This window comes from Sus scrofa, chromosome 8 (genome assembly GCF_000003025.6).
Source record: "Sus scrofa isolate TJ Tabasco breed Duroc chromosome 8, Sscrofa11.1, whole genome shotgun sequence".
Taxonomy (NCBI): Eukaryota; Metazoa; Chordata; class Mammalia; order Artiodactyla; family Suidae; genus Sus; species Sus scrofa.
This window is the reverse complement of record NC_010450.4, coordinates 101,694,061-101,719,777: the sequence shown is the minus strand read 5'-3', so window position 1 is coordinate 101,719,777 and position 25,717 is coordinate 101,694,061. Positions and strand designations below refer to the sequence as shown.

At 36.3% G+C, this 25,717-nt stretch overlaps 1 protein-coding gene across 4 annotated transcripts in view; it reads left to right on the top strand.

Annotated features, from left to right (window-relative positions):
- The window catches only part of ADAD1 (adenosine deaminase domain containing 1), a 71,335-nt gene continuing 49,977 nt past the window's right edge, over window positions 4,360-25,717 (top strand). For 3 of the 4 annotated variants that reach the window (XM_005666894.2, XM_005666892.2, XM_003357037.4), the window contains exons 1-6: window positions 4,360-4,590; window positions 4,928-5,107; window positions 5,842-6,030; window positions 8,802-8,969; window positions 14,060-14,128; window positions 18,391-18,516. In XM_005666894.2, coding sequence (XP_005666951.1) covers window positions 4,936-5,107; window positions 5,842-6,030; window positions 8,802-8,969; window positions 14,060-14,128; window positions 18,391-18,516 — 724 coding nt within the window. In that variant the 5' untranslated portion in view covers window positions 4,360-4,590; window positions 4,928-4,935. The remainder of the gene's footprint in view (window positions 4,591-4,927; window positions 5,108-5,841; window positions 6,031-8,801; window positions 8,970-14,059; window positions 14,129-18,390; window positions 18,517-25,717) is intronic. The other variant, XM_021101617.1, reaches the window with a different exon arrangement.

The window sequence follows — 25,717 nt, the reverse complement described above, 5'->3', positions numbered from 1 at the left end:
CATATGGAGGTTCCCAGGCTAGGAGTCAAACTGGAGCTATGCTGGACTACACCACAGCCACAGCAACGCTGGACCCAAGCCACGTCTGCAACCTACACCACAGCTCACAGCAATGCTGGATCCTTAACCTACTGCATGAGACCAGGGATGGAACCTGCATCCTCATGGATACTAGTTGGATCCATTTCCACTGCACCATGACGGGGATTCCTTTAATTTTATATCTATATGAGATGATGGATGTTCAACTCATAGGATATGTAAGTTCCCAGGCCAGGGGTCAAATAAGAGCTGCAGCTGCCAGCCTAAGCCACAGTAATAGCCATAATAACACCAGATCCAAGCCGCACCTGCGACCTATCCCACAGCTTGAGGCAACGCCAGATCCTTAACCCACTGAGGAGAGCAGGGGTCAAACCCACATCCTCACAGAGACTATGTTGGGTTCTTAACTCACTGAGCCGCAATGGGAACTCCTGTTCACCAAACTTATAGTGATAGTCAGTAGACCACTATCTCATACCATACACAAAAATAAGCTCAAAATGGATTAAAGACTTCAATGTAAGACCTGAAACCATAAAACTTCTAGTAGAAAATTTAGGTGGATAAGCCCCTTAATTTCAGTCTTGGCAATGATTTTTTGAATTTGACACCAAAAGCAAATGCAACAAAATAAAAAATAAGCACGTGGGACTATATTAAACTAAAAAGTTTCTGCACAGGAAAGGAAACCACTAACAAAATGAAAAAGCAATCTATGGATTGGAGAAAATACTTGCAAATCTTTGCCAAGAGCTCATAAAACACAACACCAAAAGAAAACAAAACAAACAAACAAACAAAAAAACAAAAAACAATCTTGCCAAAAAAAAATCTTATTTTAAAAATGTGGAGATCCCGTTGTGGCCCAGCAGGTTAAGAATCTGACTAGTATCCATGAGGATGCAGGTTCAATCCCTGGCCTGTTCAGTGGGTTAAGGATCCAGCATAGCTGTGAGCTGCAGTGTAGGTGGAAGATGCAGCTCAGATCTGGTGTTGCTGTGTCTGTGGCGTACGCCAGCAGTGACAACTTGGATTCAACCCCTAGCTTGGGAACTTCCGTATGTTGCAGGTGAGGCCCTAAAAAGAAAAAAAAAAAAATGGGAAAAGGATCTGAACACACATTTTCCCAAAAAAGATTTATAAATGGCCAACAGGTACATGAAAACCCGCTCAACATCACTGATGATCAGGGAACCACAATGAGAGACTACTTCACATCTGATAGAGCAGCTATTATCAAAAAGACAAGAAATAATAAGTGTTGGCCAGGATGTTGAGAAAAGGGGAACCCTCATATACTGCTGATTAAGAATGTAAATTTGCTCAGTGGTAATGAAAAACAATATGGAGGTTCCACAAAAAATTAAAAATAGAATACCATATGATCCAACATGTCCACCACTAAGTTATTCATCCTAAGGAAATGAAAATACTAACTGGAAAAGATAACTGTGCCCCCATGTTCACTGTAGCATTACTTACAACAACCAAGATATGGAACAACCTAAATGTCCATCAATGGAGGAAAGGATAAAGATGTGGTCTATAGATACAACTCATACTATTCATCCATAAAAAGAAGGAAATACATGGATTGACTTTGAGGGCATTATGCTAAGTGAAATAAGAAAGAGCAATAAAAATACTGTTATGATCTCATTTATATATGAAATTTTAAAAAAATGAAGTCATCATTACAGAGAATAGATTAGTTACCAGAGGCAAAGGGTGGGGATATCAAAAGGTACAAACTTCCAGTTATAAAATAAACAAATCCTAGGGATATTATGTATAATATTTGTGAAGATAACAGATCTTTAAAGTTCTTATTACAAGAAAAAAAAAGTGTACTGTATGTGGTGATGAATGTTAACTAAACTTGCAGAGATCAATGTGCACTATATACACATACCACCTGTTTCACACCTGAAACCAATACAATATTATATGCCAATTATATTTTAATTAAAAAGAAGAAATCGAACATATCTAAAAAAAAAAAGGACACCACAGTAATAACTGCTTTAGGGAAAATGAAAATTAGTGAGTCAAATTCTGGGGTGAAATAGGATATCTGCAGAGCCTCAAAATATTTACTAATATGCTGGTTTTAACAGATGTTCACAAACTCTGTGATACTCTTCTCTCTAGGTGAACCTCTCTTTCCCTCTCCTTCGTGTGCTGGACTTCCTTCTGAGTATAGAAACAGGAAAATAGTAGCTTCGTCATGGGGAAACTTGGCAGACAACCTTAACCAGGTCATTAAGGTTAACACCATCACTAACAGCTGTTAATCATGAAGCCCAGATAGGCCACAAGATGCACCTTTCGCCTTTGTAGTAGTCTTTGCAAATATCCTTAACTCTTGCATAACCATGGGAAAACATGAGGTATACATAAATTGAAGACCCCAGTGTACAAAATATCCAACCAGTACTCTTCTCTTCAAAACTATCAAGGTCATGAAAAACAAGGAAAGCTGAAAAACTATCATAGACAACAGAAGACTAAGGAGATGTGATTGCTAGGTGCAATGTGGTATCGTGGATTTAATCTGGAATAGAAAATGGACATTACTCAAAAAACGGGTGAAATCTGAATAAAGTATATAGTATAGTTAGTAGTATTGTATCAGGTGTGAATTTCTTAATTTGATAAATGTACTATGATATGTAAGACGTTAGCATTAGGGGAAGCTGGATGGAGGAGTACAGAGGAACTCTACCCTTACAATTCTTCTGCAAATACAAAATTATTTCAAAATAAAACATTACATGTATATAAGCTTTAAGAGTAATTTTTAACCATTCCTTTTACTTCTTGAGCTTCTCTTTCCATTCCATGTTTCTACTCACATTTGATCCTAATGTAATTATATATATATATATATATATATATATATATATATATATATTACTTAGTTTTATTTACCATCCTTGGCACACCTAGCAACAACATTTGAATTTAATGCCCTGTAAGCAAAAGTTTTAAATGTTAAGAAAAAGAATCCCTGGAGTTTCCGTCGTGGCGCAGTGGTTAACGAATCCGACTAGGAACCATGAGGTTGCGGGTTCGATCCCTGCTCTTGCTCAGTGGGTTAACGATCCGGCGTTGCCACGAGCTGTGGTGTAGGTTGCAGACGCGGATCGGATCCCGAGTTGCTGTGGCTCTGGCATAGGCTGGTGGCTACAGCTCCAATTGGACCCCTAGCCTGGGAACCTCCATATGCCACGGGAGCGGCCCTAAAAATGGCAAAAAGACACACACACACACACACAGAAAGAATCCCTAGACTAAGTTATCATTACAATTATTAATGAGGACTTGATCAAAGCATCATAAGATATTCTGATAGCCACTAAAGAAAAATATGCTGCTTTTACTGAAAATGCATTCCTTTATGAGAAAAATGAGGCAGGTTTTTTTCGCTCAATTAGCCCATGTATTTGTGGATGGCTATTATTCTTGCTATAATGAGGTACAGTACAATCAATTCAGCTGTTATTTTTCCATTTTCTCTAAAGCCATTTAATCCTTGAGAAACCTTTCCCACATAAAAAAGTAGAAGGGCATTTAAATTTTGTTACAACAATGCCACTCAATTCCTTTAAGTCATTGTGGGCTACAGGCCAAAACTTGTTCAGTAATTTACAATTTAAAATAGTTTCAATATCTATCTTCTAATACCTCCATTAGCCTCTGCTTCAACTTTCAGAGGAGCCAAGAACTGAGAACACCCACACAGTCTGTCGTGCATATATCATAGCTATTAGCTTTCAAAGCCCCCACCTGTTTTCATGATTCCCTGCGTGGCTCCAGGTGAGGCTTCAGCAAGAGTCCAGAGTGGTTTTTCGTAAACACGAAAGACACTGTGAGGTCAAACCTTGTCCACAGGCGCCTCTTCAAAATATACATGGGGACAAAGCGAAGGGTTTCCTTGAAACCACCCCCACACAGGTACCCCAGCAGCACCTCCAGGCGGCCTAGATAAAGAGGCCCCATTACAGTGCTCTGTCGGGAAGGTGGTGGCTGAGGCGGGGGAACGGAGGGCAGCAGCCAAGAGGGTGAAGAAGCACAGAATTGCACGAATTTACCTATCTACACCCCCAGGGAAGGCGGCCAATGGGCCTGGATACCACGCTCGGTGAACTAGGCTAACATCACACGGCCTTGAACGTGTGCTACGTTCGGCGGCGTCAGTCGCGGGGCTTTGCAGGCGGTGGGGTGCGGTGGGCACGCGCTGGCTCAGGCGCAGGCGCAGGCCTGGGCGCGGGCGGGGGGCGGGGCACAGGCCACGAAGACGGTTGGCGATTGGATGAGGTAGAGCGCCAGGACAGTCGCGAGGCCATTTTCGAAAGAAGCGGACCCGGGCGCGTGGCTCTCAGGCTGAGCGGTCTGAAGTGAGAGGTTGAGGCCGGGAGGAAGAAGCAACGGCGTCGTCGTCGGCGGCTGGCCGGCGAGCCCCTGGCCTGCGGCCAGGCCTGCGACTCGGCCAGAGCTGCCCGGCAGAGGGATCAGGCCAGCAGGGCAAGAAGGCCGATATTGGTGGGTGGGAGTTGGGCTGGGACTCTGGAGGCCGCCCACGGGCCACTGTGCGTCTCATGCTTCTGTTTTTTCTCTTTTTTCCCGACTTCCGAGTAAATGTAGGGGCTTTTTCCTGCGGACCACCTCCTCCCTTCTTTCCTCTCTGTAGTAGTGTTTAGGGGAGGGATTCAGGACAGACTTCTGTTGCCCATAAAACTCTGGCCACAAAGCCGTCATGACACATTAGAGATTTAGTGCTTGTTATGTGAATGTGTGTGTAAATTTATGGGAATGTGGTGGTGTTCTTTAAATTATTATTGTATTTTTACTGCCCTTTTTTTTTTTAAACAATTTGTAGGTGAGAAAATGTCTGGCAGCAATGACTGGTTTCAGAGTTCCCGGGTCCCTAGCTTTGCTCAGATGCTGAAGAAGAACTTGCCAGTTCAGACATCAGCCCAGACAGTAACTACACCCACAGGATATTCCTCGGAAAGTTACAGCATGTCGAACATGGCATCCAAGGTTACACAAGTGACGGGTACAAACTTAACATTTGTAATAATGCCTAAGCTCTTGAAGATTCTGGGTTAGCCAATGGGTTTTGTTGAGCCTCTGGTTTAAATGTTTCCTGGATATATATCCATTCACCTGTGGATGTCCCAGCTGAAACTTGGATTGGATGCCCAACACAGTAGAAATCCTTCCACTGGCTGCTCACTTAATTGTTGTTTACCACTTGAGTAGTCAACCACTTCCACTGTGTCTTGCCTTTTTTGATAATGAGGCTATATTATCCCCTTAACAGAAGGACTGGATTTATACTGGTTTGTATTCCACATATCATTTGGCATAGTGTTAAGTGCAAAACAGGGATAGACAGCCTAAAAATTTGAACTCAGTGAGAAAGGTTATATAAAATAGTTAATTGGAAGCAGGAATTAAGTTCTAGTCCCAAATTTGTCTTACCACATTCTAGGCCTTAGTGACATCATATGTAAAAATGGCTTAGAGTCTCTGAAGACTTGATTTTGCTAAAATTCTATGATTCTTTAATGTCACTTAATGACTTTACAAAATAGTTTTAGTACTCCAAAAGATATATGAAATAATATGAAATAATAAGTTACACTTCTTTAGAAGTAGAAACTTTTAATGAAAAGCTCATGACTAAGTGTATCTGGGACAATCTTACATTTTAGGGAAGGGCTTGGTGCTTTTGCTTATTATTCTTTTAATTTAACCAGATTGACAAGTATAAAAATTTATTTTTAGGTAATTTTCCAGAACCATTGCTTTCCAAAGGTCTTTCATCGATTTCAAATCCTGTCCTTCCTCCGAAAAAAATACCAAAGGAATTTATAATGAAATACAAACGTGGAGAGATAAATCCTGTATCAGCCTTGCACCAGTTTGCACAGATGCAGCGGGTTCAGCTTGACCTTAAGGAAACAGTAACAACAGGCAAGTGCAAAGTTGTATCTGGTTACCATATTACTAGAAAATCTTTTTCCTGTTAAAAGCAGAGTATATAAATGGTATTAAATTTGATTATTTTTTTGTTTACCTAATGTTCTAATTGAATTTCTACTATTGACAATTATGTTTCAATTTATATATATAGTTTTTTGGTTTTTTGAGGCTCTACATTTAACTTATATAAAATTTTTATAGTCACCAAATTTTAATTTTTGTGTATAGCTAGTTGAACGTAAATCTCGTCAGCTTTGCAGATTGTTTTCTGGTATGGATGAGTACTTTTGTAGTGTAAAGGTGCTTTTGTAGTCATGGTAAATATTTGGACTATGATTATTTTATGTCTATTCTGTGATGATGACTCCCAACAAAAGTTTTAGTCAAATTTGGCTCATGGAATTTAAAAATTAGAAGTGAAAGTAGCACTTACATCCTTGATTCTCTCTCTGCAGTCTTGTCCATGACTGTTTTCTCCATTTTCTCTTAAACTGCCCCCTTCCCCTGCCAGCAGAAGAATCTGTTACACCATTCATTGGGCCTGTGTAAGGCTACAGGAGTACAGATTAGTAAAAGAAAGAAGCTTCTGATAGCCTTACCTTATGACTAGTCTTTAGGAAAGTATAGGGATAAGAGGATAAAGTGCTTTTAAGAGGCATTAACAGGTTAAAGGCGTGGGAGTCACAGGAGCACAATCTTTAAAAATTTTGGAGTTCCTGTTGTGGCTCAGTGGGTTAAGAACCTGACGAGTATCCATGAGGATGTGGGATTGATCCCTCAGTGGGTTAAGGATCTGGTGTTGCTGCAAGCTGTACTGTGGGTCACAGATGTGGCTGCAGCTTTGGCCAGCAGCTGCACCTCTGATTCGCCCCCTAGCTTGGTAATTTCCCATATGCCTCGGGTGCAGTCCTTAAAAAAAAAAAACAAACAAAAAACAAAAACAAAAACCCTTAACGTGTGTATATGTTTGTATACACACACATTATCAAGTAGTTTGGTTTCTTTAATTCTCTCTTCCTTATGTTAACTTTTGCCAATAGGGGCCTCAGAGTAAGTATCTTTACAAAAGAATTTAAATCTGTTGAGATTTTAGTAAAAATGTCATAGTGAAGCCAAGTTTCTAGTCACTGTTTTGGATAAAATAACAGTAACAGGTGGTAAAAGTAAGGTCTTAATATCGAAGGTGGAATTTTTTTAGGTCCTGTCACTGTAGGTTGGATAACTTTAGTGGTGAATACTCCAGACTGAATTTCTGTGTTAACTAGTTAACTTTCCTCCATTCTTCTCAAACTCCTCATAGAAAATGTAAACTATTGGTTACAGTAAGAGAAAACTTATCAGGCTACGTCTCCATTGAAATGAGCAAAAACTGCTCAAAAACACAACCCAATGATTGTTAGTGGTATTCATTTTATGTGCATAGTACTAGTTGAATAATCTAGTTCAGTATATTAGGTAGAAAAACCAGTCTCGGTATTTATTTTAACAAGCTCTTTAGTATGGATTTAGATGATAAGTTTGAGAACCTGGGTTATAAACATGATGAAGCTTAAGTCTTAGTATTCTGACACAGAGTACTTGTTAACAAATTTGATGCATAATATCTCACAAGAATCATCTGGGCCACTTGTTAATATATTCTCAGGTCCATTAAATTTAGATTGGAACTCAGGTGATCATGAAGGAAGGAACTTGGGAAACTGAGGTCATATATGCTGGGAGGAAAGCAGTTTACCCTGATGCAATCTGGAGTTGCTTGTGAAATCTTAATGTACAGCTTAAAAGAAAAACCCAGAAGTTAATGTAATATGTGAGAAGATAATACAATAATGAAGCTTGGTGCTCTTTAATCTGAGTACCAACAAATAAAACTTGTACCAGAAAAATCTTTGATCAGTAAATTTATGAGATGATTCCATTTCATTTTTCATCAGGTAAATATGAAAACTAGGTAAATGTAATTGTGTGAAGATAACTTTTCTGGGAATTTTGTCTGACTGGATGTTCAGATATTGGCATGTCTTTTTTTTTTTTTTTTTGCCATGCCTGTGTCATTCAGAAGTTCCTGAGCCAGGGATTGAACTCCAGCCAGTGATGTCAAATCCTTAACTACTAGGCCACAAGGGAACTCTAGCATATCTTTTTGATTATCATTTATGTTTTGATTTTCCTCTTGAATCTCCCCTACCCCCCCCACCCCTGTCATCTCTGCCACACCAGCTACACCCCACCCCTGCCAAGGCTATGATGGGTTGGATTGCTTATCTTGACTCCCTGATAGAAGCACAAGATATCTTCAAAGGAATTCCTTCTGTTCTGGAGCTTATATAAGAGTATCAAGACACTCAGAGGATAGGAGAAATTCAACTGTATTGGTATTGAAATTTGAAGGAAGGGAGTTGTTGCCATATGCTGCACATTTTCCTTCTTGATGGTCCTTAGATATTTGAATGCTTATCATTGCCAGGCATTATGCAAGACACTGTCACTCCGGGTGTGACATGTACTCTAAAGCTGGAACTGCTGTTCATGCTGAATCTGGGAAACCAGCTGCTTGAACGGTTCCTCAGAACTGGTTCAAGGACCCACAGGCTTTACTTTTAACCAGTATAAGCCCTCAAAAAAAAAAAAAAAAACTGGTAGGCTAAGAGGGTTTTCTACAGTTGTCCTGGGATGTTTTCTTATATAACAGACATTTTTTTTTTTTTTTTGCAAGATACACTGTGAAGTATTACAGTATTCATTCTGAGTTATTTTTCAAGGTAATGTTATGGGACCATATTTTGCTTTTTGTGCTGTGGTTGATGGAATTCAATACAAGACTGGACTGGGACAAAATAAAAAGGAGTCTAGATCCAATGCAGCAAAATTAGCTCTTGATGAGCTTCTACAGTTGGATGAACCTGAACCAAGGATTTCAGAAACATCAGGTAAATATTCTTGCTTATAAAGTAATGTTTATAAAATATGTCATTTTCCAGAAAGGATTACCTTAAAGATGTGTATTAATGAAGAGTTGCTTGGCAACTATAAGAAGTAGCAAAATTTGAATAATTTCCTTCCATTGCTGATTGCTGACTTATTAATAGCAGTTAAAATGCTCTTGTATATTTCAGCATCACAGATGTAAACATGTTGCTAATCTCTGATAATTTGTCAGATTGTCATTGGGCCTTTTGTGTCCTAAAACTTAGTTTTCTCTGTAATTTATTGAATTCTTATTATGTACTTAACACAGTACGTTTAATACATAGATGTTTTTAACACAATTTTTATGAACTTACCCCATGTTAAATTTGGTAATGGTAGGGTTATTTGAGAAAATAAGGGCCTAAGATAGCAAATAGGTTGAGAGTACAAACTTTGGAATTAGATTACTCAGGATTGAGTATTATTCCTGGACAGACAAGTTTTTTGCCTTCTAAACCTAAAGTTTCATTATTTGAAAAATAAAGACAAGGATAGATACCTCCTGTGGCTGTCATTAGGATTAAATGAGCAAGGCATGCAAAGCCTTTAACCAGTGCCTGGTGAAGGGTAGCATAATCAAATGGCAGTGGTTCTTATTAAATATTAATCAATTTGAGGAGTATATATGTTAGTATAGTAAACAGTTTTGTCAATATTCATTTCATGTTAGATTACATTTTGGCTTACTTATAAATGAGGCAACTTTAATAAAAATAGTTAAATTTGATTTAAACAGTGACAGTAACTTCTTTTAAAATTCACATCATCAATTTATTTCACTACGGGACTTTTCTTGTTTGTAGCCTATTCATTTCTTTTGTAATACTTTTCTTGATGTCATTTGTTCTTTCTCTAAGTTCAGTTCTTGTTTTATATATTTTAATTTGTCTGGTGTTTAATTAAAACTATTTAATAATTAAAAGTGATTTATTATGCCACATTTCTCTTTAATGTGTAGTCTTATTGTTTCTAAATAGCTTGTCATACTTTGTATTTAATAAGTACTTAGGAAATTATTTTGTTAATTTTCATGTTTCTGTTCACTGTTTTTTTGATTAATTTTTTTAGGCCTATTTATGATGATTTTGGTATCTCATACATGCTGGCAGTTAATTAATGGAAATTCTTTATATGTGATTATTTTATCAGCTATTAATCCACCTAGATATGTCCCCAGCAATATTTTCCCAGTTTTCTTCCAACCATAACATGCATTCAAATCTGTAAATCTATGTTTTGAGGATATGCTTTGTTCCAGGGACTGTGGTAAATACTGGGAATCTAAAATCAAATAAAGCCCACCTTCTACCCTCAAGGAACTAAAATACTTTGTTGAAATCAAGTTAAAACATAGCTGGAGAATTTTCCAAGCATCTTATTTAATTATTAGAAAAGGATATTTATGATTGACATCTCATGATAAATGCATTTTTTTCTAAGGGTTTTCGAAATGTTTTATGTAAGGCTAGCAAGTGTTCTCCTCTGTGGGCTACAATTTTTTTGTTCTAAACATTTTTTCTCTTTTTGTGAAAATTAAGGTAACATTTTCCCACCTCCACTCCTTCACCATTGTTTTCTCAAAAAGTGCCAGTAATGCCTCAATTATAACTAAAAGTTATTTCATAAAACATTTTCTCTTGGCATAGAGCCTGATTCTTCTGTAAAATGTTTGTCCTAGTCTTTTTAGGGCCACACTCACGACATATGGAGGTTCCCAGGCTAGGGATCTAATTAGAGTATAGCTGCCAGCCTACACCAGAGCCACAGCAACGCCAGATTCAAGCCGCGTCTGTAGCCTACACCACAGCTCACAGCAACGCTGGATCCCTAACCCACTGAGCGAGGCGCAAGGGATCAAAGACGCAGCCTCATGGTTCCTAGTCGGATTTGTTTCCGCTGTGCCATAACAGGACCTCCGACAACTACATTTATTTACTTGTAAAGAGATGTGGAAGATAAATGTTGAGGATTTCTTTTCTTTGCTGTTAACATTACATTTGTTTTTCTAGTCTCCTCCCCTTTTACAATGTAAAATTTTAAAAACTTAATTTTTTCAAAATTCTGAACCCATAAGTACTTCTCATGTTTTTTTTCTTTCATATTTTGTGCATGTTTTTAAAAGTATAGTCTTATCATTTTATTAACTATAAACTTTTTGCTCTGACTTTTTTTCAAGGGCAGTATGATTAATGGTGCTATGTTAGGTTTTGAAAATCTAACACTTTTTGACACAGTAATTAAAGAATCTGACTCTTCAGTTTATTTCAGTACCTCTTAAGTCATTTAATACTGTGGTAAAAGAAACATGAACTTTTTATAATGCATTTGTTAAAACATAAAATTTACCAAGTTAACCATTTTAAGTGTACCATTCAGTAGTGTTAAGTACATTGACTTTTGCACATCTGATATCCAGAACTCTTGATCTTGCAAAACTGAAATTCTATACTCATTAAATGGTTACTCGAACCCCCCACCCGAACCCCCCACCAAGCCCGTGGCACTTAGCATTCTACTTTCTATCTATGTGAACTTGGCTAGGCTAGGTATTACCTCATATAAGTAGAATCATATAGCATGTATCTTTTTGTAACTGGCATATTTCTCTTAGCTTGATGTCTGCAAAGTTTACCCATGTTGTGGCATATGTCAGAATTTCCTTCCTTTTAAAGACCGAATAATAATTCTGTTATATGGATATACCACCACATTTTGTTTATCCATTCATCTGTTGATGGACATTTGGATTGCTTCAGCTTTTGGCTGTTGTGAATAATGCTGCTGTGAAGATGGGTGTACAATACAAGTATCTCTTTAGAACCCTGCTTTCACTTGTTTGAGTTTTATACCCAGAAGTGGAATCACTAGATCCTATGGTAATTTTATATTAAATTTTTTTGAAGAACTGCCATTTTATTTTCCATAATGGCTGTACCATTTTACATTCCACCCAGAGTGCACAAGGGTTCTAATTTTCCACATCCTTGTCAACATTTGCTATTTTTCATTTTTTCAGTCACCATCCTAATAGATGTGATATCATATTTCATTGTGATTTTGATTTGCTTTCCCTAATTATTAGTTATGTTGAACATTTTTTCATGTGTTTGTTGTCCATTTGTATATCTTCTTTAGAGAAATGTCATAATCAAGCCCTTTGCTCATTTTTGAATTGGGTTGTTTGGTTTTCTCTTGAGTTTTAGGAATCCTCTTTATATTTGCAATGTGATTTGCAAGTATTTTCTCCTTTTCTGATTTGCATTTTTATTCTGCTAATAGTGGTCTTTGATGCACAGAAGTTTGTACTTTTGAAAAAATCCAATTTCTCTTTTTTTGTTTCCTATGTCTTTGGTGTCATAGCCAAGACATCATTGCCAAGTCCAGTGTCTTGAAGCTTTTTGCCCATGTTTTCTTCTAAAAGTTTTATAGGTTTAACTCTTATGTTTGGTTCTTTGATCCATATCAAGTTAATTTTTGTATATAGGGTTAGCCAAGGGTCTAACTTCATTTTTTTTGCGTGTAGATACTCAGTTTTCCTAGTATCATTTGTAGAAAAGGCAGTCCTTTCCTCCAGTGAACATATTGGCACTCTTGTTGAGAATTGTTTGACCATATACATAAGGATTTATTTCTGCCCTTTCTATTCTACTTCATTGGTCTGTTTGTCTGTTCGCCATTACCACGTGGTTTTCATTATTGTCACTTTTGCACTAAGTTTTGAAATCAGGAAGTGTGAGTTCTCCAACTTTGTTCTTCCTTCTCAGCATTATTTTACCTGTTTGTATGTGATGTTTCTTATACACTCACATTTTCTAATTTATGAAAAGTATTTGCACTTGATGAACAGTTTTCATTATCTTTACTTTTCATTCCACTTGAGATCCTTACTCACTGATTCACTGAGTAAAAGGAAAAAATCCATCTTTGTGTGAGTTTTTGAAGTTCTGCTTTTTTGAAGTTCAGAGTATATATATCTAACTAGAGTCAATATTTGCTTAACTAATGTGAACTCCAAGATGACTTTGTCAGTCTTCCTTTGCTAATTTTTGTGTATTCAACTGGTTTCTCATTTTACTCAAAATGAAGTCCAGAGTGGCAATTGTATTTACTTTCTTTGTCTTTATGGATGTTTCTTGAGAAATATTTGCTACTTAAGTTGACACTTTGCTCCTAGAGTCTCTCTCTCTCTTTTTTTTTTTTCTTTTTGGGGCCACACACGTGGCATATGGAAGTTCCCAGGCTAGGGATAGAATTGGAGCTGGCAGCTGCTGGCCTATGCCACAGCCATACAATGCTGGATCCAAGGCCACGTCTGCAACCTACACTGCAGGTCATGGCAACGCCAGTTCTTAACCCACTGAGTGAGGCCAGGGGTAGAACACGCATTCCCAGGATATTAGCCAGGCTCATACCTCTGAGCCATGACAGGAACTCTTTTTTTTTTTTTTCCTCCCCTGCAGTCTCTTAATTTAAGCTTACCTGATCTTTTTTTGTCTCTTTGGTTTATTGTCATGTTCTTTTATTGTTTTTCCTGGATTCCCTACTTTGGAAAGCCATTGCAAAAAATGGGAATTAAAAGCTTGGAAAATTTTGAAGTATTCCCCTGCAAAATACCTGGCAAAATAGCATTAAAATAGTTGTTTTTACTTGTTAACTTAAATTCTTGGTGGAATATTAAGTTTAAACATTTTACCTAGTAATACTATACATATATAAAACATTTTACCTAGTAATACTATAAATATAAAACTGTTCATAAGCATTTAAAACAGGGTTTCATTTTAACCAACTTTCAGAATGTTGTATCTACTACAAAGCAAGCTATATAGTAGCCTAAGAATAGGGAACTCAGAAATGTGTTTGGTATTTGTATAGTTGACTTTAATATTTAGCACGGCTGAGCTAATGGATAATTGATGACCTAGAGTTGGCAGAAGTATACAGGAAAAAATAATCATTTTTGGATTGCTGTTTTATTACAGAATAGTATGATATTTGCTCTTTGGCGTTTTGAAACTTCATTTTTTCTTATGTTTTGTTTTAATTACAGGTCCTCCTCCTATCCCTGCAGAACCTATTGTTTCACCTGAACCAGTATATGTTTCAAAAGTACATTATGGTAGGAAAGTCCTTTATGATAATTTTTAAAGAAGATTAACCCAATTAAAAATAACAGCATATAATTAAAATATGCATAGGTATGAAAATATACCTTAGTATTTCATTATTCAAACCTGTCACACTTCTACAGAAATGAGTGTTTCCTTCCATATATGCTAAAAATTAGAGAAATAATAAAGTTGGAGAGGAATGATTAAAGAAATGGCCTTTTTCCTATAAAGAGATGATTCATTGATATCATATAACTGCTTTTTTGACAATTCTTCACTTTTGTGGGTGTCTCATGAATGAAAGCCAGTGGCATTCTGGTGCTTGATGGTTGGGGAATGCATTTCATATAATTTATTCACTTTGTTTTAATGTTAGTTATTTGTCACTCAAGCCCAAGAAAACTATAACTGCAGTTGAAGTTACTAGTGGTGTGAACTAGGACCAGTTACTTCTCTAGGCACCTTCATTGCTCTGTCTGTAAAATGGCTGTAATAATAATTACCTCATGGGGTTAGTATGAGGATTAAATTAATTTATACATCTAAAAAACTTAGATCATAGCCCAGCACACAATAAGTGCTTACTAAATAGTAACTACTCTTCCTGTAACATTTTATTATATTCAACATTATGTAGTGATTATTGTATGCTTTTCTCATTAGACTGAATCTTCCGAAAGGCAGGAAATCATCCTTAATTTCTATATTACAACATAGTAGTAACACTTTAGGCTTTCTAGTTTAGAGTGTCTGTAGAAGTAAAATGAAAAAGAACATTTCTTACTTCATCTTTTCCAAGTCTGAGGATCAGGATTTGAAAATACTTTCATCCCTAATCAGGCTTGGTTTCCATTGTCTTTCTGAGACAGAAAAAAACTCTGTACATTTGTGTGCTTGTTTGGTAAAAGGACCAAACCAGGGGATATTGGAACATTCAAAAGACAAAGTATAACAATAGTTAAATATAGTCAAATATAGTCACTTGACCTAACAGTAATAGGAACTGATTGAACAGAAGGGCAGTGAATGATCAGTCTAAGAGCAATTATCTCTTAATATGGAAAGGATCTCTAGTATTTCTTTTTAGCTTCTGTGGACATCTTTAACGAATGATGAGATATTCATTGAGGTGAGTGTTTCACAAATAATATAGATTACTATCACCCTAAGAAAACGGATCAATTTATGAGAAGAAAGAAAATGTGGTTATCAGTATGTTTGAAGAAATATATGAGTAGAGTCATATTTGGTAGGTTCAGGTAAGGTGTTAAAAAGTTTAACAGTTTTCTGTTAGAAAAAGTAGAACAATCATTACTCTTTGGGCTTATGGGTAAACACAGGAGTTGGATATTACCATTTTTTAAGGAAAGAAAGATCTGAGACACACAAAAATCTCCGGAACAATTCTTGTTGGGCCAGTTATGGAGGGTGTCACTATTTCACAGCCTCTCTACTTTGTTATGTTCCTTCTGGACTGTTTCTTCATTTAATATAGTGATATTTTGGCTCTGAAGATAGGTTCAGGATACTAAAGATCACTTGAAATTAGCAACTGGAAATAAAAGTGGTATTAATCAGTATTAAGTATTCTATGTTTTATCTTTCACTTCCAATAATTTGTGAGAACATTTTATTTCCTCAGCAACGTACATATCTAGGAAAAATGGTATTGCACTTTGTTCCTTATTCCTTCGTATCCGTGCTAATGAGGTGCATTTAGTAACTAAGATTTGATCATAGTCACGATACTCATTATTTCCTTCAACGCACTGAAACATTCTCTTGCCAAATACATAATTCTTATTGTCAGTATTAATTGCTGTGTATTTTCTTATTCTATATCACTGCACAAAATAATTGCTAAGTATGCTAACTATAAATAGGACATGATTAAATAAATTATAGAATGTTCATTCTGTGGAAGGATTAAGAGAAAAGGAGGTAGCACTAATGTCTACCCTTGAATGATGCCCAAGACCAAGTAAGTGCAAAGTGGTTTTTCTCATGCCTCAGTTTTTATTTTTTAAAGTGGTGTATGTTTGTGTTTATTTGTTTAATTTTTTTGTTTATCAGAATGTCCTTGTAATCGTTGTATTTGCAGAGAGAGACTTCTAAAAGTTTATCTCTTGTTTTGCTGTTTCAGTGGGGAAAAAGTCTGATTTTAAAATACCATTAAATGATATGCTTCTTCTGTATCAAAAGTTTTTGGTGAAAGGGAGTTCCTATTGTGGCACAGCAGACCCAAATCCATGAGGATGCAGGTTGGATCCCTGGCCTTGCTCAGTGGCTGGGGGATCCAGCATTGCCAAGAGTTGTGGTGCAGGTCACAGATGCGGCTTGGATTCTGCATTGCTGTTGGCAGAGAGGCTGGTGGCCCTAGCTCAAATTAGACCCAAAACCTGGGAACTTCCATATGCTGTGTGTGTAGCCCTAAAAAGGAAAAAAATGTTTTTGGTGATAAGCAGAGGCAAGTTGTTGAGTACTTCATGGTTTTACCACAGAAACACCTAAAATTCATTTTTATACCACATGTTGATGGTTTTACCAATTTAAGTGAAATACATGCTAGCATGCAGTTCTAATAATTTGTACCTTCACATCATATGCTTTGGGGTTACATAAAAGAATATAGCCAGTAGTTCATTCTTCTTTTCCTCAGAGTTTCATTTTGTGATTAGATTTATAATAGTCTTTAAATTTTTGATAATGTGACTTCACCTGTTTTTGCCAAGAAGAGAATTAACAAAGAGAAATTCAGGTTTGACAAAAACTTGGAAATGGTTGACCTAAATTGAATTTTATTAGCTGAGTCTATAAACATTAAATTTTTATCATTTGTGTGCCTTTTTAATGTAATTATTAAGCAGGTAAAAAGAATTTTATAAAAATATAGTTATTTCATATATATGCAACACATGAAAGCAAAATTATTTCATTACTTTTTTCCTCTGAAGATACAATGAACTATGACCCACCTGATAGACTACTTGGCAACCATCATCAAGAGCTATCAGTGGTTTAGTAAAAAACTAAACTCTGAGAAATATTATATTAAATGATTCTACAACCTCTCATGTTCTACAATAATGGTTTTTCCATGGGGATATACAAACATACATACACAAAGCAACAGATGGCCAGGGCCCTATCTCAGACCTCAAGCTCTTGTCATATTTTTTAATTCAATATGTAACTTTTGGTGTATATTCTTTTTTGGGAGGGAGTGGGGAGGTGCAGGTTGGCATATGGAAGTTCCCAGGCTAAGGGTCGAATCAGAGCTACAGCTGCTGGCCTACACCACAGCCACAGCAATGCCAGATCTGAGTCACATCTGTGACCTACATACACCACAGCTTGTGGTAATGCCAGATCCTTAAACCACTGAGTGGGGCCAGGGATCAAACCCGCATTCTCATGGATACTAGTCCAATTCCTTTCCACTGAGCCATCATGGGAACTCCTTGATGTATATTCCTGGTTAAAACTATTCTATGGTAATCCTAATTACTTAAAACAATCTTTATCTCCTTTCAAAGTTTGGGATTTTTTTTTTTTTAGGGGAACACCAAACTATATCAAGAGTGTAAGAATTTACAGCTTTGCAGTGGTTCTCAATGGGGCAGATACTAAAGAATGTTTGCATTTTTTTTTTTTTCTTTTTATGGCCTTACCTGCCACATATGGAAGTTCCTGGGCCAGGGATTGAATCAGAGCTTCCAAGGCAACATCAGAACTGAGCTGTGTTTGCAGTCTACGATGTAGCTTGTGGCAACACTAGATCCTTAACCCATTGATCCAGGCCAAGGATCAAACCTGCATCCTCATAGAGTCACTGTTGGGTCCTTAACCCACTGAGCCATGACAGGAACTCCTTTAAGAGTGTATTTTGATTGTCCCAAGGACTGGAGAAGACTACAAGCATTCACTGAAATGTTGCTTATCAGGCAGTGTGGGACAGTCCTATGCAACAGAGAAATGTCTTGGGTCCTGTATGACTTTTAAATAGATTCATCAAGTAGGAATTAGTAATTCTCAAATATGTAATACTTAATACATCTTTTTACAATATATCCAAAAAGCTTAATAACTTGTGTCCTTTTAGAATGGAACCCTTTAAAATCTTAGTCATGATGTAAAATAAATTTACTTAACATATCTCTGTGAATTATTAACTCATTCACTTGAAAGGTTATAAGAGGAATAATAGAGGCCTCTGGGAGAAGGCACACAGTGTTCTTCAAATTCATATTGCATTTGATTTTTTTTCTAGAAGGGAGACATATTCAGTTTGCAAAGATTTCACAGATTGTTAAAGAAACATTTAATCAACTAATTTCTAATCATTCAGAGTACCTGAAATGTAGCAACTCATTAGCTGCTTTTGTAATTGAAAGAGGTAAGTGCGAGTGTTTGGAATGTGTTAGTTTGTGGAAAACCTATTAAATAACTTAATGGTCTGAAATGTACAAAGTAGCATTTTAATTAATTGTCTTCCCCCCTCTTGACAATGCTCTGGCATTGATTTGAGGTGGTCTTTTCTAGTAGGTGTGGGTCATTAAACACATTCTCAGAGGTCTCTAGAAGTAAAGTATACTGATGAGGAACAACAGAAAATTTCAGAATGGTAAAACATCTGGTAATTAAAAAAAATAACTGTGTTGGAATCAGTACCAACCTGAAATCCAACCCCCTCATGACAAACATTGAGAAGAATGCTATATAAAAATTAACGTATTTTCTTCATTTTTTAAGAAAGAGAAGATTAAAAAATGAAAAATCACGAATCAAATTTTTCTTGTAAATATGTGATTTCAATTATATTTTATCTTTTATTTATCATTTAAGGTTCTATATTCATTAATTAAAAGTATTTGAATTTTATATTAATCTCTGAGTAAAATTATAAATGATATAAAAAATTTGGTATTTTGTTCCTTAAGGATTTTTTGTGACATAAGTGTGAAGAGAAGATATATATGATTGTTCAAGGGTCAACTTTAGTTTGAAATCATTGAGCATGATACCTCCATGCTTTTTTGTTCTCTCTCAAGATTGCTTTAGCTAGTTGGGTGTTTTTGTGTTTTCATTTAAATTATACAATTATCTGTTCCAGTTCTATGAAAAACACTGTCGATACTTTGATAGCAGTTGCATTGAATCTGTAGATTGCCTTGGTTAGTATAGTCATTTTAAGACTATTATTTATTCTGATCTGTGAGCACAGATATGCTGTCATCTTCAATTCTTTCATCAGTGTCTTAACAGTTTTCCTTTCTTTTCTTTTTCTTTTCTCTTTTTTTGTTAGGGCCGCACATATGGAAGTTCCCAGGCTAGGGGTTGAATCACAGCTGCAGCTGCTAGCCTGCACCACAGCCACAGCAACGCAGGATCCAAGTTGTGTCTGTGACCTATACCACATCTTAACCGAAACTCCGGATCCTTAACCTACTGAGCAAGGCGAGGGATCCAGCCCACATGCCTATGGATACTAGTCAGGTTCATAACCCACAGAGCCACAACGAGAACTGCACAATTTTCTAAGTCTTTTAGCTCCTTGGTTGAATTTATTCCTGTGTATCTTATTCTTTCTGATGCAATTTTAAATGGGATTGCTTTCTTAATTTGTGGTTCCGATAGTTCATTATTAGTGTATAGAAATGAAACAGACTTCTGTGTATTAATTTTGTATTATGCAACTTTCCTGAATTCATTTAATAGTTGTAATCATTTTTCAGTGGTGTCTCTATGGATTTCTATGTATAGTATGTCATCTGTAAACAGTGACAATTTTACTTCTTTCTATCCAATTTGTTTTCCTTTTATTACTTTTTCTTATCTGATTACTGTGGCTAAGACTTCCAGTACTGTGTTGAATAAAAGTACTGATGGTGAGTATCCTTGTCTTATTAATTCTTAATATAAGAAGAAATGCTTTTAGCTTTCCAGCATTGACTATGATATTGACTGAGGATTTTTCATATATGACCTTTATTATGTTGAGGTATGTTTCATCTATCCCCACTTTTGTTGTGAGTTTTTTTCCTATCATAAACGCATGTTAAATTTTGCCAAAAGCTTTCGGTGTGTTTTGAAATGATCATATGCTTTTTAGTTTTCAGTTTGTTAATATCATATATAACGTTAAGTTATGAATATTAAACAATCCTTGCATCCCTGGAATAAATCCCACTTGGTTATGGTATATGATCCTTCTTTTAATGTATTGTTGCATTTGATTTGCTAATATTTTGTTGAAGATTTCTTCTTACATCCATGTTCTTTGTGGATATATGTGTGTAATTTTCTTTGGTATCTTTGTCTGGTTTTGGTATCAGGGAAATGCTGGCCTTATAGAATGAGTTTGGAAGTGATCCCTACTCTTCAGTTTTTTGGAATAGTTTAAGAAGACTAGGTATTAACTCTTCTCTAAATGTTTGGCGGAAGTCACCTGTGAAGCTCTCTGGTCCTGGACTTTTGTTTGTTGGAAGTTTTTAAATTATAGATTCAGTTTCATTACTGGTAACTGATCTATTTATGTTTTCTATTTGCTCCTGGTTCAGTCTTGGGAGATTATATGTTTCCAGGAATTCCTTCCTTCCTTCTTTCCCTTCTTTCTTTGTCTGTTTCTGTCTGTCTATCTGTCATTTTAGGGCTGCAACTGCTGCATATGGAATTTCCCTGACTATTTGTTGAATCGGAGCTGTACCTGCCTGCCTATGCCACAGCAACACTAGATTCAAGCTGCATCTGCAGCTTACTGCAACTCTGGATCCTTAACCCACAAAGCAAGGCCAGGGGTGGAACCGGCATCCTCATCCTCGTGGACACTAGTTGGGTTTGTTACCATTAAGCCAAAATGGAAACTCGTGGAATTTACCTTTTTCTTATAGGTTGTCCTTTTTACTGGCATATAATTGTTCATAGTAATCTCCTGTGACTCTTTGTATTTCTGTGGTATCAGTTGTAACTTTCATTTGTGATTTTATTTATGTAGATCCTTTCTCTTTTCCTTGATAGGTCTTGAGGGCTTATCAATTTTGTTTATCTTTTCAGTGAACCAACAGTTTTATTGATCTTTTCTATTTTTTTTTTTTAGTCTTTATTTCATTTATTTCTGCTCTAATCTTTATCATTTCTTCTAACTTTTAGGTTTTGTTTCATTTATTTCTGCTATAATCGTCATCATTTCTTCTAACTTTTGGTTTTTATTATTTTTCTAGTTCCTTTAGGTGTAAGATTAGATGTTTTATTTTAGATTTTTCTTGTTTCCTGAAGTAGACTTGTATTACTTTAATTTCCTTCTTATATTTGCTTTTACCATGTCCCATAGATTTTTTTTTAATTGTTTATTTATTTATTTATTTATTTATTTATTTATTTGTCTTTTTGCTGTTCCTAGGGCCGCTCCCGCGGCATATGGAGGTTCCCAGGCTAGGGGTTGAATCAGAGCTGTAGCCTCTGGCCTACGCCAGAGCCACAGCAACTCGGGATCTGAGCCACATCTGCGATCTACACCACAGCTCACGGCAACACCGGATCCTTAACCCACTGAGCAAGGGCAGGGACCGAACCCGCAACCTCATGGTTCCTAGTCTGATTCATTAACCACTGCGCCACAACGGGAACTCCCATGTCCCATAGATTTTGAGTTGTGCTTGCATTTTCATGTTTTTTGATTTCCTCTTTGCTTTCTTCAGTGATCCATTGATTGTTTAGTAGCATGTTGTTTAGACTCCACTGTTTATGTTTTCTATGCCTTTTTCTTGTATTTGATTTCCACTCTTATAATGTTGTGGTCAGAAAAGATACTTTATATGATTGTATTCTTCATAAATTTATTGAGATTTATTTTTGGCATAGCATGTGATCTGTCCTGGAGAATGTACCACAGACCCTTGAAAAGAATGTGTCTTTTGCTATTTTGGTTGAAATGTTCAATATAGGTTTAATTGCATCTGGTCCGGTGTATCATCTAAAATCAGTATTTTCTAATTGATCTTATGTCTGGATGGTTTGGCCATTGATATAAGTGAGGTGTTAAAGTCCTCTACTATTATTGTATCATTGTCAGCTTCTCCTGTTATGTTTATTACTATTTACTTTATGTATTTAGGTGCTTCTATGTCGAGTGATTTAAAATTATTATATATTCTTTTCAGATTGATCCCTTTATTGTTGGGTAATGGCCTTTTTTGTCTCTTGTTACCATTTGAAAGTCTATTTTGTCTGATAATAAGTATTGCTACTGCAGCTTTTTTTTTTTTTTTTTTTTTTTTTTTGATTTGCATGGAATACCTTTGTCCCCTTCACTTTAGTCTCTGTATGTCTTTAGATCTGAAGTAAGTCTCTGGTAGGCTGAATATGTGGATCATGTTTTCTTACTCATTCAGCTACTTTATGTCATTTGATTGGATTATTTAATTCATTTACATTTAAAGTAATTATTGATAAGTATGTACTTATTGCCATCTCGTTAATTGTTTTCAGGTTGTTCTTGCAGGGTTTTTTTGTTTGTTTGGTTTTTTTTTTTTTTATCCTTCTTTTGCTCTCTTCCCTTGTGATTTGATTGTCTTTAATAGATGTGTGTACGTGTGTGCACCTGTATTAAAGGTTTTTGGTTTATGTCTACCATGAGGTTCATATATAATATATGTGTATTTATGTATGTATGTGAGTGATTTTTTTAAGTTGACGATCTCTCAAGTTCAAATGCTTTCAAACCACCCTATATTTTACAACCACCCCCCAAGTTTAATGTTTTTGGTATCTTATTTTTCATCTTTTTGGTATGTGTATTCCTTAACTACTTTATAGCTATTGATGATTTTACTGCTTTTGTTTTTTAACCTTCCTACTAGCTTTATTTTTTTATTTTATTTATTTTATTTTTTATTATTTTTTTATTACTCAAATGAATTTATCACATCTGTAGTTGTATAACGATCATAACAATCTGATTTCACAGCATTTCCCTTCCTACTAGCTTTATAAATGGCTGGTCTCTCACCTTAACTGTATGTTTGTCTTTACCACTGAAAATTTTCCTTTCATAATTTTCATATTTGTGGTTGTGATCTTTTCTATTTAGAGCAGTCCCTTTAATGTTTTTTGTAAAGTTGGTTTTGTGGTGCTGAACTCTTTTAGCTTTTGCTTGGTTGTAAAATCTTTATCTTCAAATCTGAATGATAAACTTGTTAGGTAGAATATTTTCTACTGTAGGTCTGTTTCTTTGATTGCTTTGAATATACTGTCTCTCTCCCTTCTGGCCTGCAAAGTTCCTTCTGAAAAGTCAGGTGAAAGTCTTACAGGAGTTCTCTTGTATGTAACTAGTTACTTTTTCTTTCTGACATTCTTTATTTTTATTTAATATTTGCCTTTTTAATTATAATGTGTCTTGGTTTGAACCTCTTTAGATTCATCTTGTTGGGATTCTGTGATTCTTGGACCTGGATTTCTCTTTTCTTCCCCAAGTTAGGGAAGTTTTCAGTTATTATCTCTTCGAAAAAATTCTCTGCCCCTTTCTCACTTCTCTTTCTGGGACCCCTACAATGCAAATAATAATTTGCTTGATGTTTCAGAGGTGTCTTAAACTACCCTCATTTTTTTTTCTTTTTCTTTTTTTTTTTTTTTTTTCTGTTTGGCTTAGGTGATTTCCACTACTCTGTCTTCCAGATCTCTTGATTTATTCCTCTGTACTAGTTAAACTACTATTTACTTTTTTCTAGTGTATTTTTAAATTTCAGTTATTGTATTCATCAGCTATGTTTATTGGTTCTTTATGTTTTCTACCTATGTTGAAGTTCATACTGTGTTCATTCATTTTCCCATTTACGGTGAACATCTTTATGATCATTATCTTGAACTCTATCAAATGTATTGCTTATCTCCTCTTCATTTAGTTCTTCTTGTGAAGTTATATGTTGTTCCTTGGTTTGAAATATAATTCTCTCTTTCCTCATATTGTCCAGTTCTCTGCATTTATATCTGTGTGTTAGGTAGTTCAGTTACATTTCCCCCTCTTGGAGAAGTAACCTTATGTAGAAGATGTACTATGGGACCCAGCAACACATTCTTCTCTGGTCACTAGGAGTATTTGTTCTAGGGGTGCCTGCCCCTTATCTAATTGTACTCTTCCACCTTTCTTTATCTCAGTAAATGACATCCACCCAGTTGCTAAAAATTTAAGTCTATTATTTAGTGCTTTCCTTAACATCTTATTTATCATTAAGTCCTGTTTAATATATCCCCAAACACTATTTCAGATCTGATCTTTTTTTTTTTTTTTCGTTTAACTTTGGTCATTTGAGTCTTACATCATTGTCTATTACCTAGACTATTGCAGCAGGCCCCTAATTCAGCTTTTTTGACTCTACAAAAAGTGTTTTCCACTTAGAGGAGTGAGCTTAAAAGGTAACCCAGTATGGTTTTTGCCCCCTTACTTTTCAGTAGCTTCACCATAGCTCTTGCGTAGAATCCATAAACTATTTCGCAGGGTTTGTCATACCTTTCTCTAACCTCATCTTATGCCTTTCCCTACATTCCCCTTTATTGGAGCAGCTACACCAGTCTCTCTTTGCCCAGAGTCTGCCCAGATTATGTCTTTTGATTGTATAGCTTTCATTTCACTCCTTATGCTACTAACTCCTCATAATGACACTTAAATTTTAGTTTCACAGGGAGATATTCTGGAACTAATCTGCATGAGGCAATCTTTCCTCTTGTTACCCTTTAACCCTGTATTTGATTCCCTCAAAGCTCTTATCACAGTTTGTGGTTTGTTTGGTCTTTTCTTTTTCTCTCCCATTAGAAGCTCCGAAAGGGCATGTCTTATTCATTGTTTCATTCCTACCATCTACTTAAGTGTCTAGTGTTTGGTAGGACCTCAACAATTTTGTTGGATTAGTGGACTAGCTTTGAAAGACTAAGTCCAGAAATATTCTGAATCTCTAGCCTTAAAGGTAAAATATAAAATGAGATATTCAGAGAATATTTTTTAAAAAATGAGCAATGGGGGAGTTCCCGTCGTGGCGCAGTGGTTGACGAATCCGAGTAGGAACCAAGAGGTTGCGGGTTCGATCCCTGGCCTTGCTCAGTGGGTTAACGATCCGGCGTTGCCGTGAGCTGTGGTGTAGGTTTGCAGGCGCGGCTCGGATCCCGCGTTGCTGTGGCTCTGGCGTAGGCCGGTGGCTGCAGCTCCGATTGGACCCCTAGCCTGGGAACCTCCATATGCCGTGGGAGCGGCCCAAGAAATAGCAACAATAACAACAACAGCAGAAAAAAGACAAAAAAAAAAAAAATGAGCAATGATCTAGCAACTAGGCTATATAAAGGCCACATAGTTAGAATATAAAAGGAAAAAAGAAATATCTTCTAAGCATAGAATTTCAGGAGTTCCTGTTGTGGTTCAGTAGTTAGCGAATCTAACTAGGAACCATGAGGTTACGGGTTTGATCCCTGGCCTCACTCAGTGGGTTAAGGATCCATCGTTGCCATGAGCTGTGGTGTAGGTCACAGACGCTCAGATCTGGCGTTGCTGTGGCTGCGGCGTAGGCTGATGGCTACAGCTCCAGTTAGACCCCTAGCCTGGGAACCTCCAT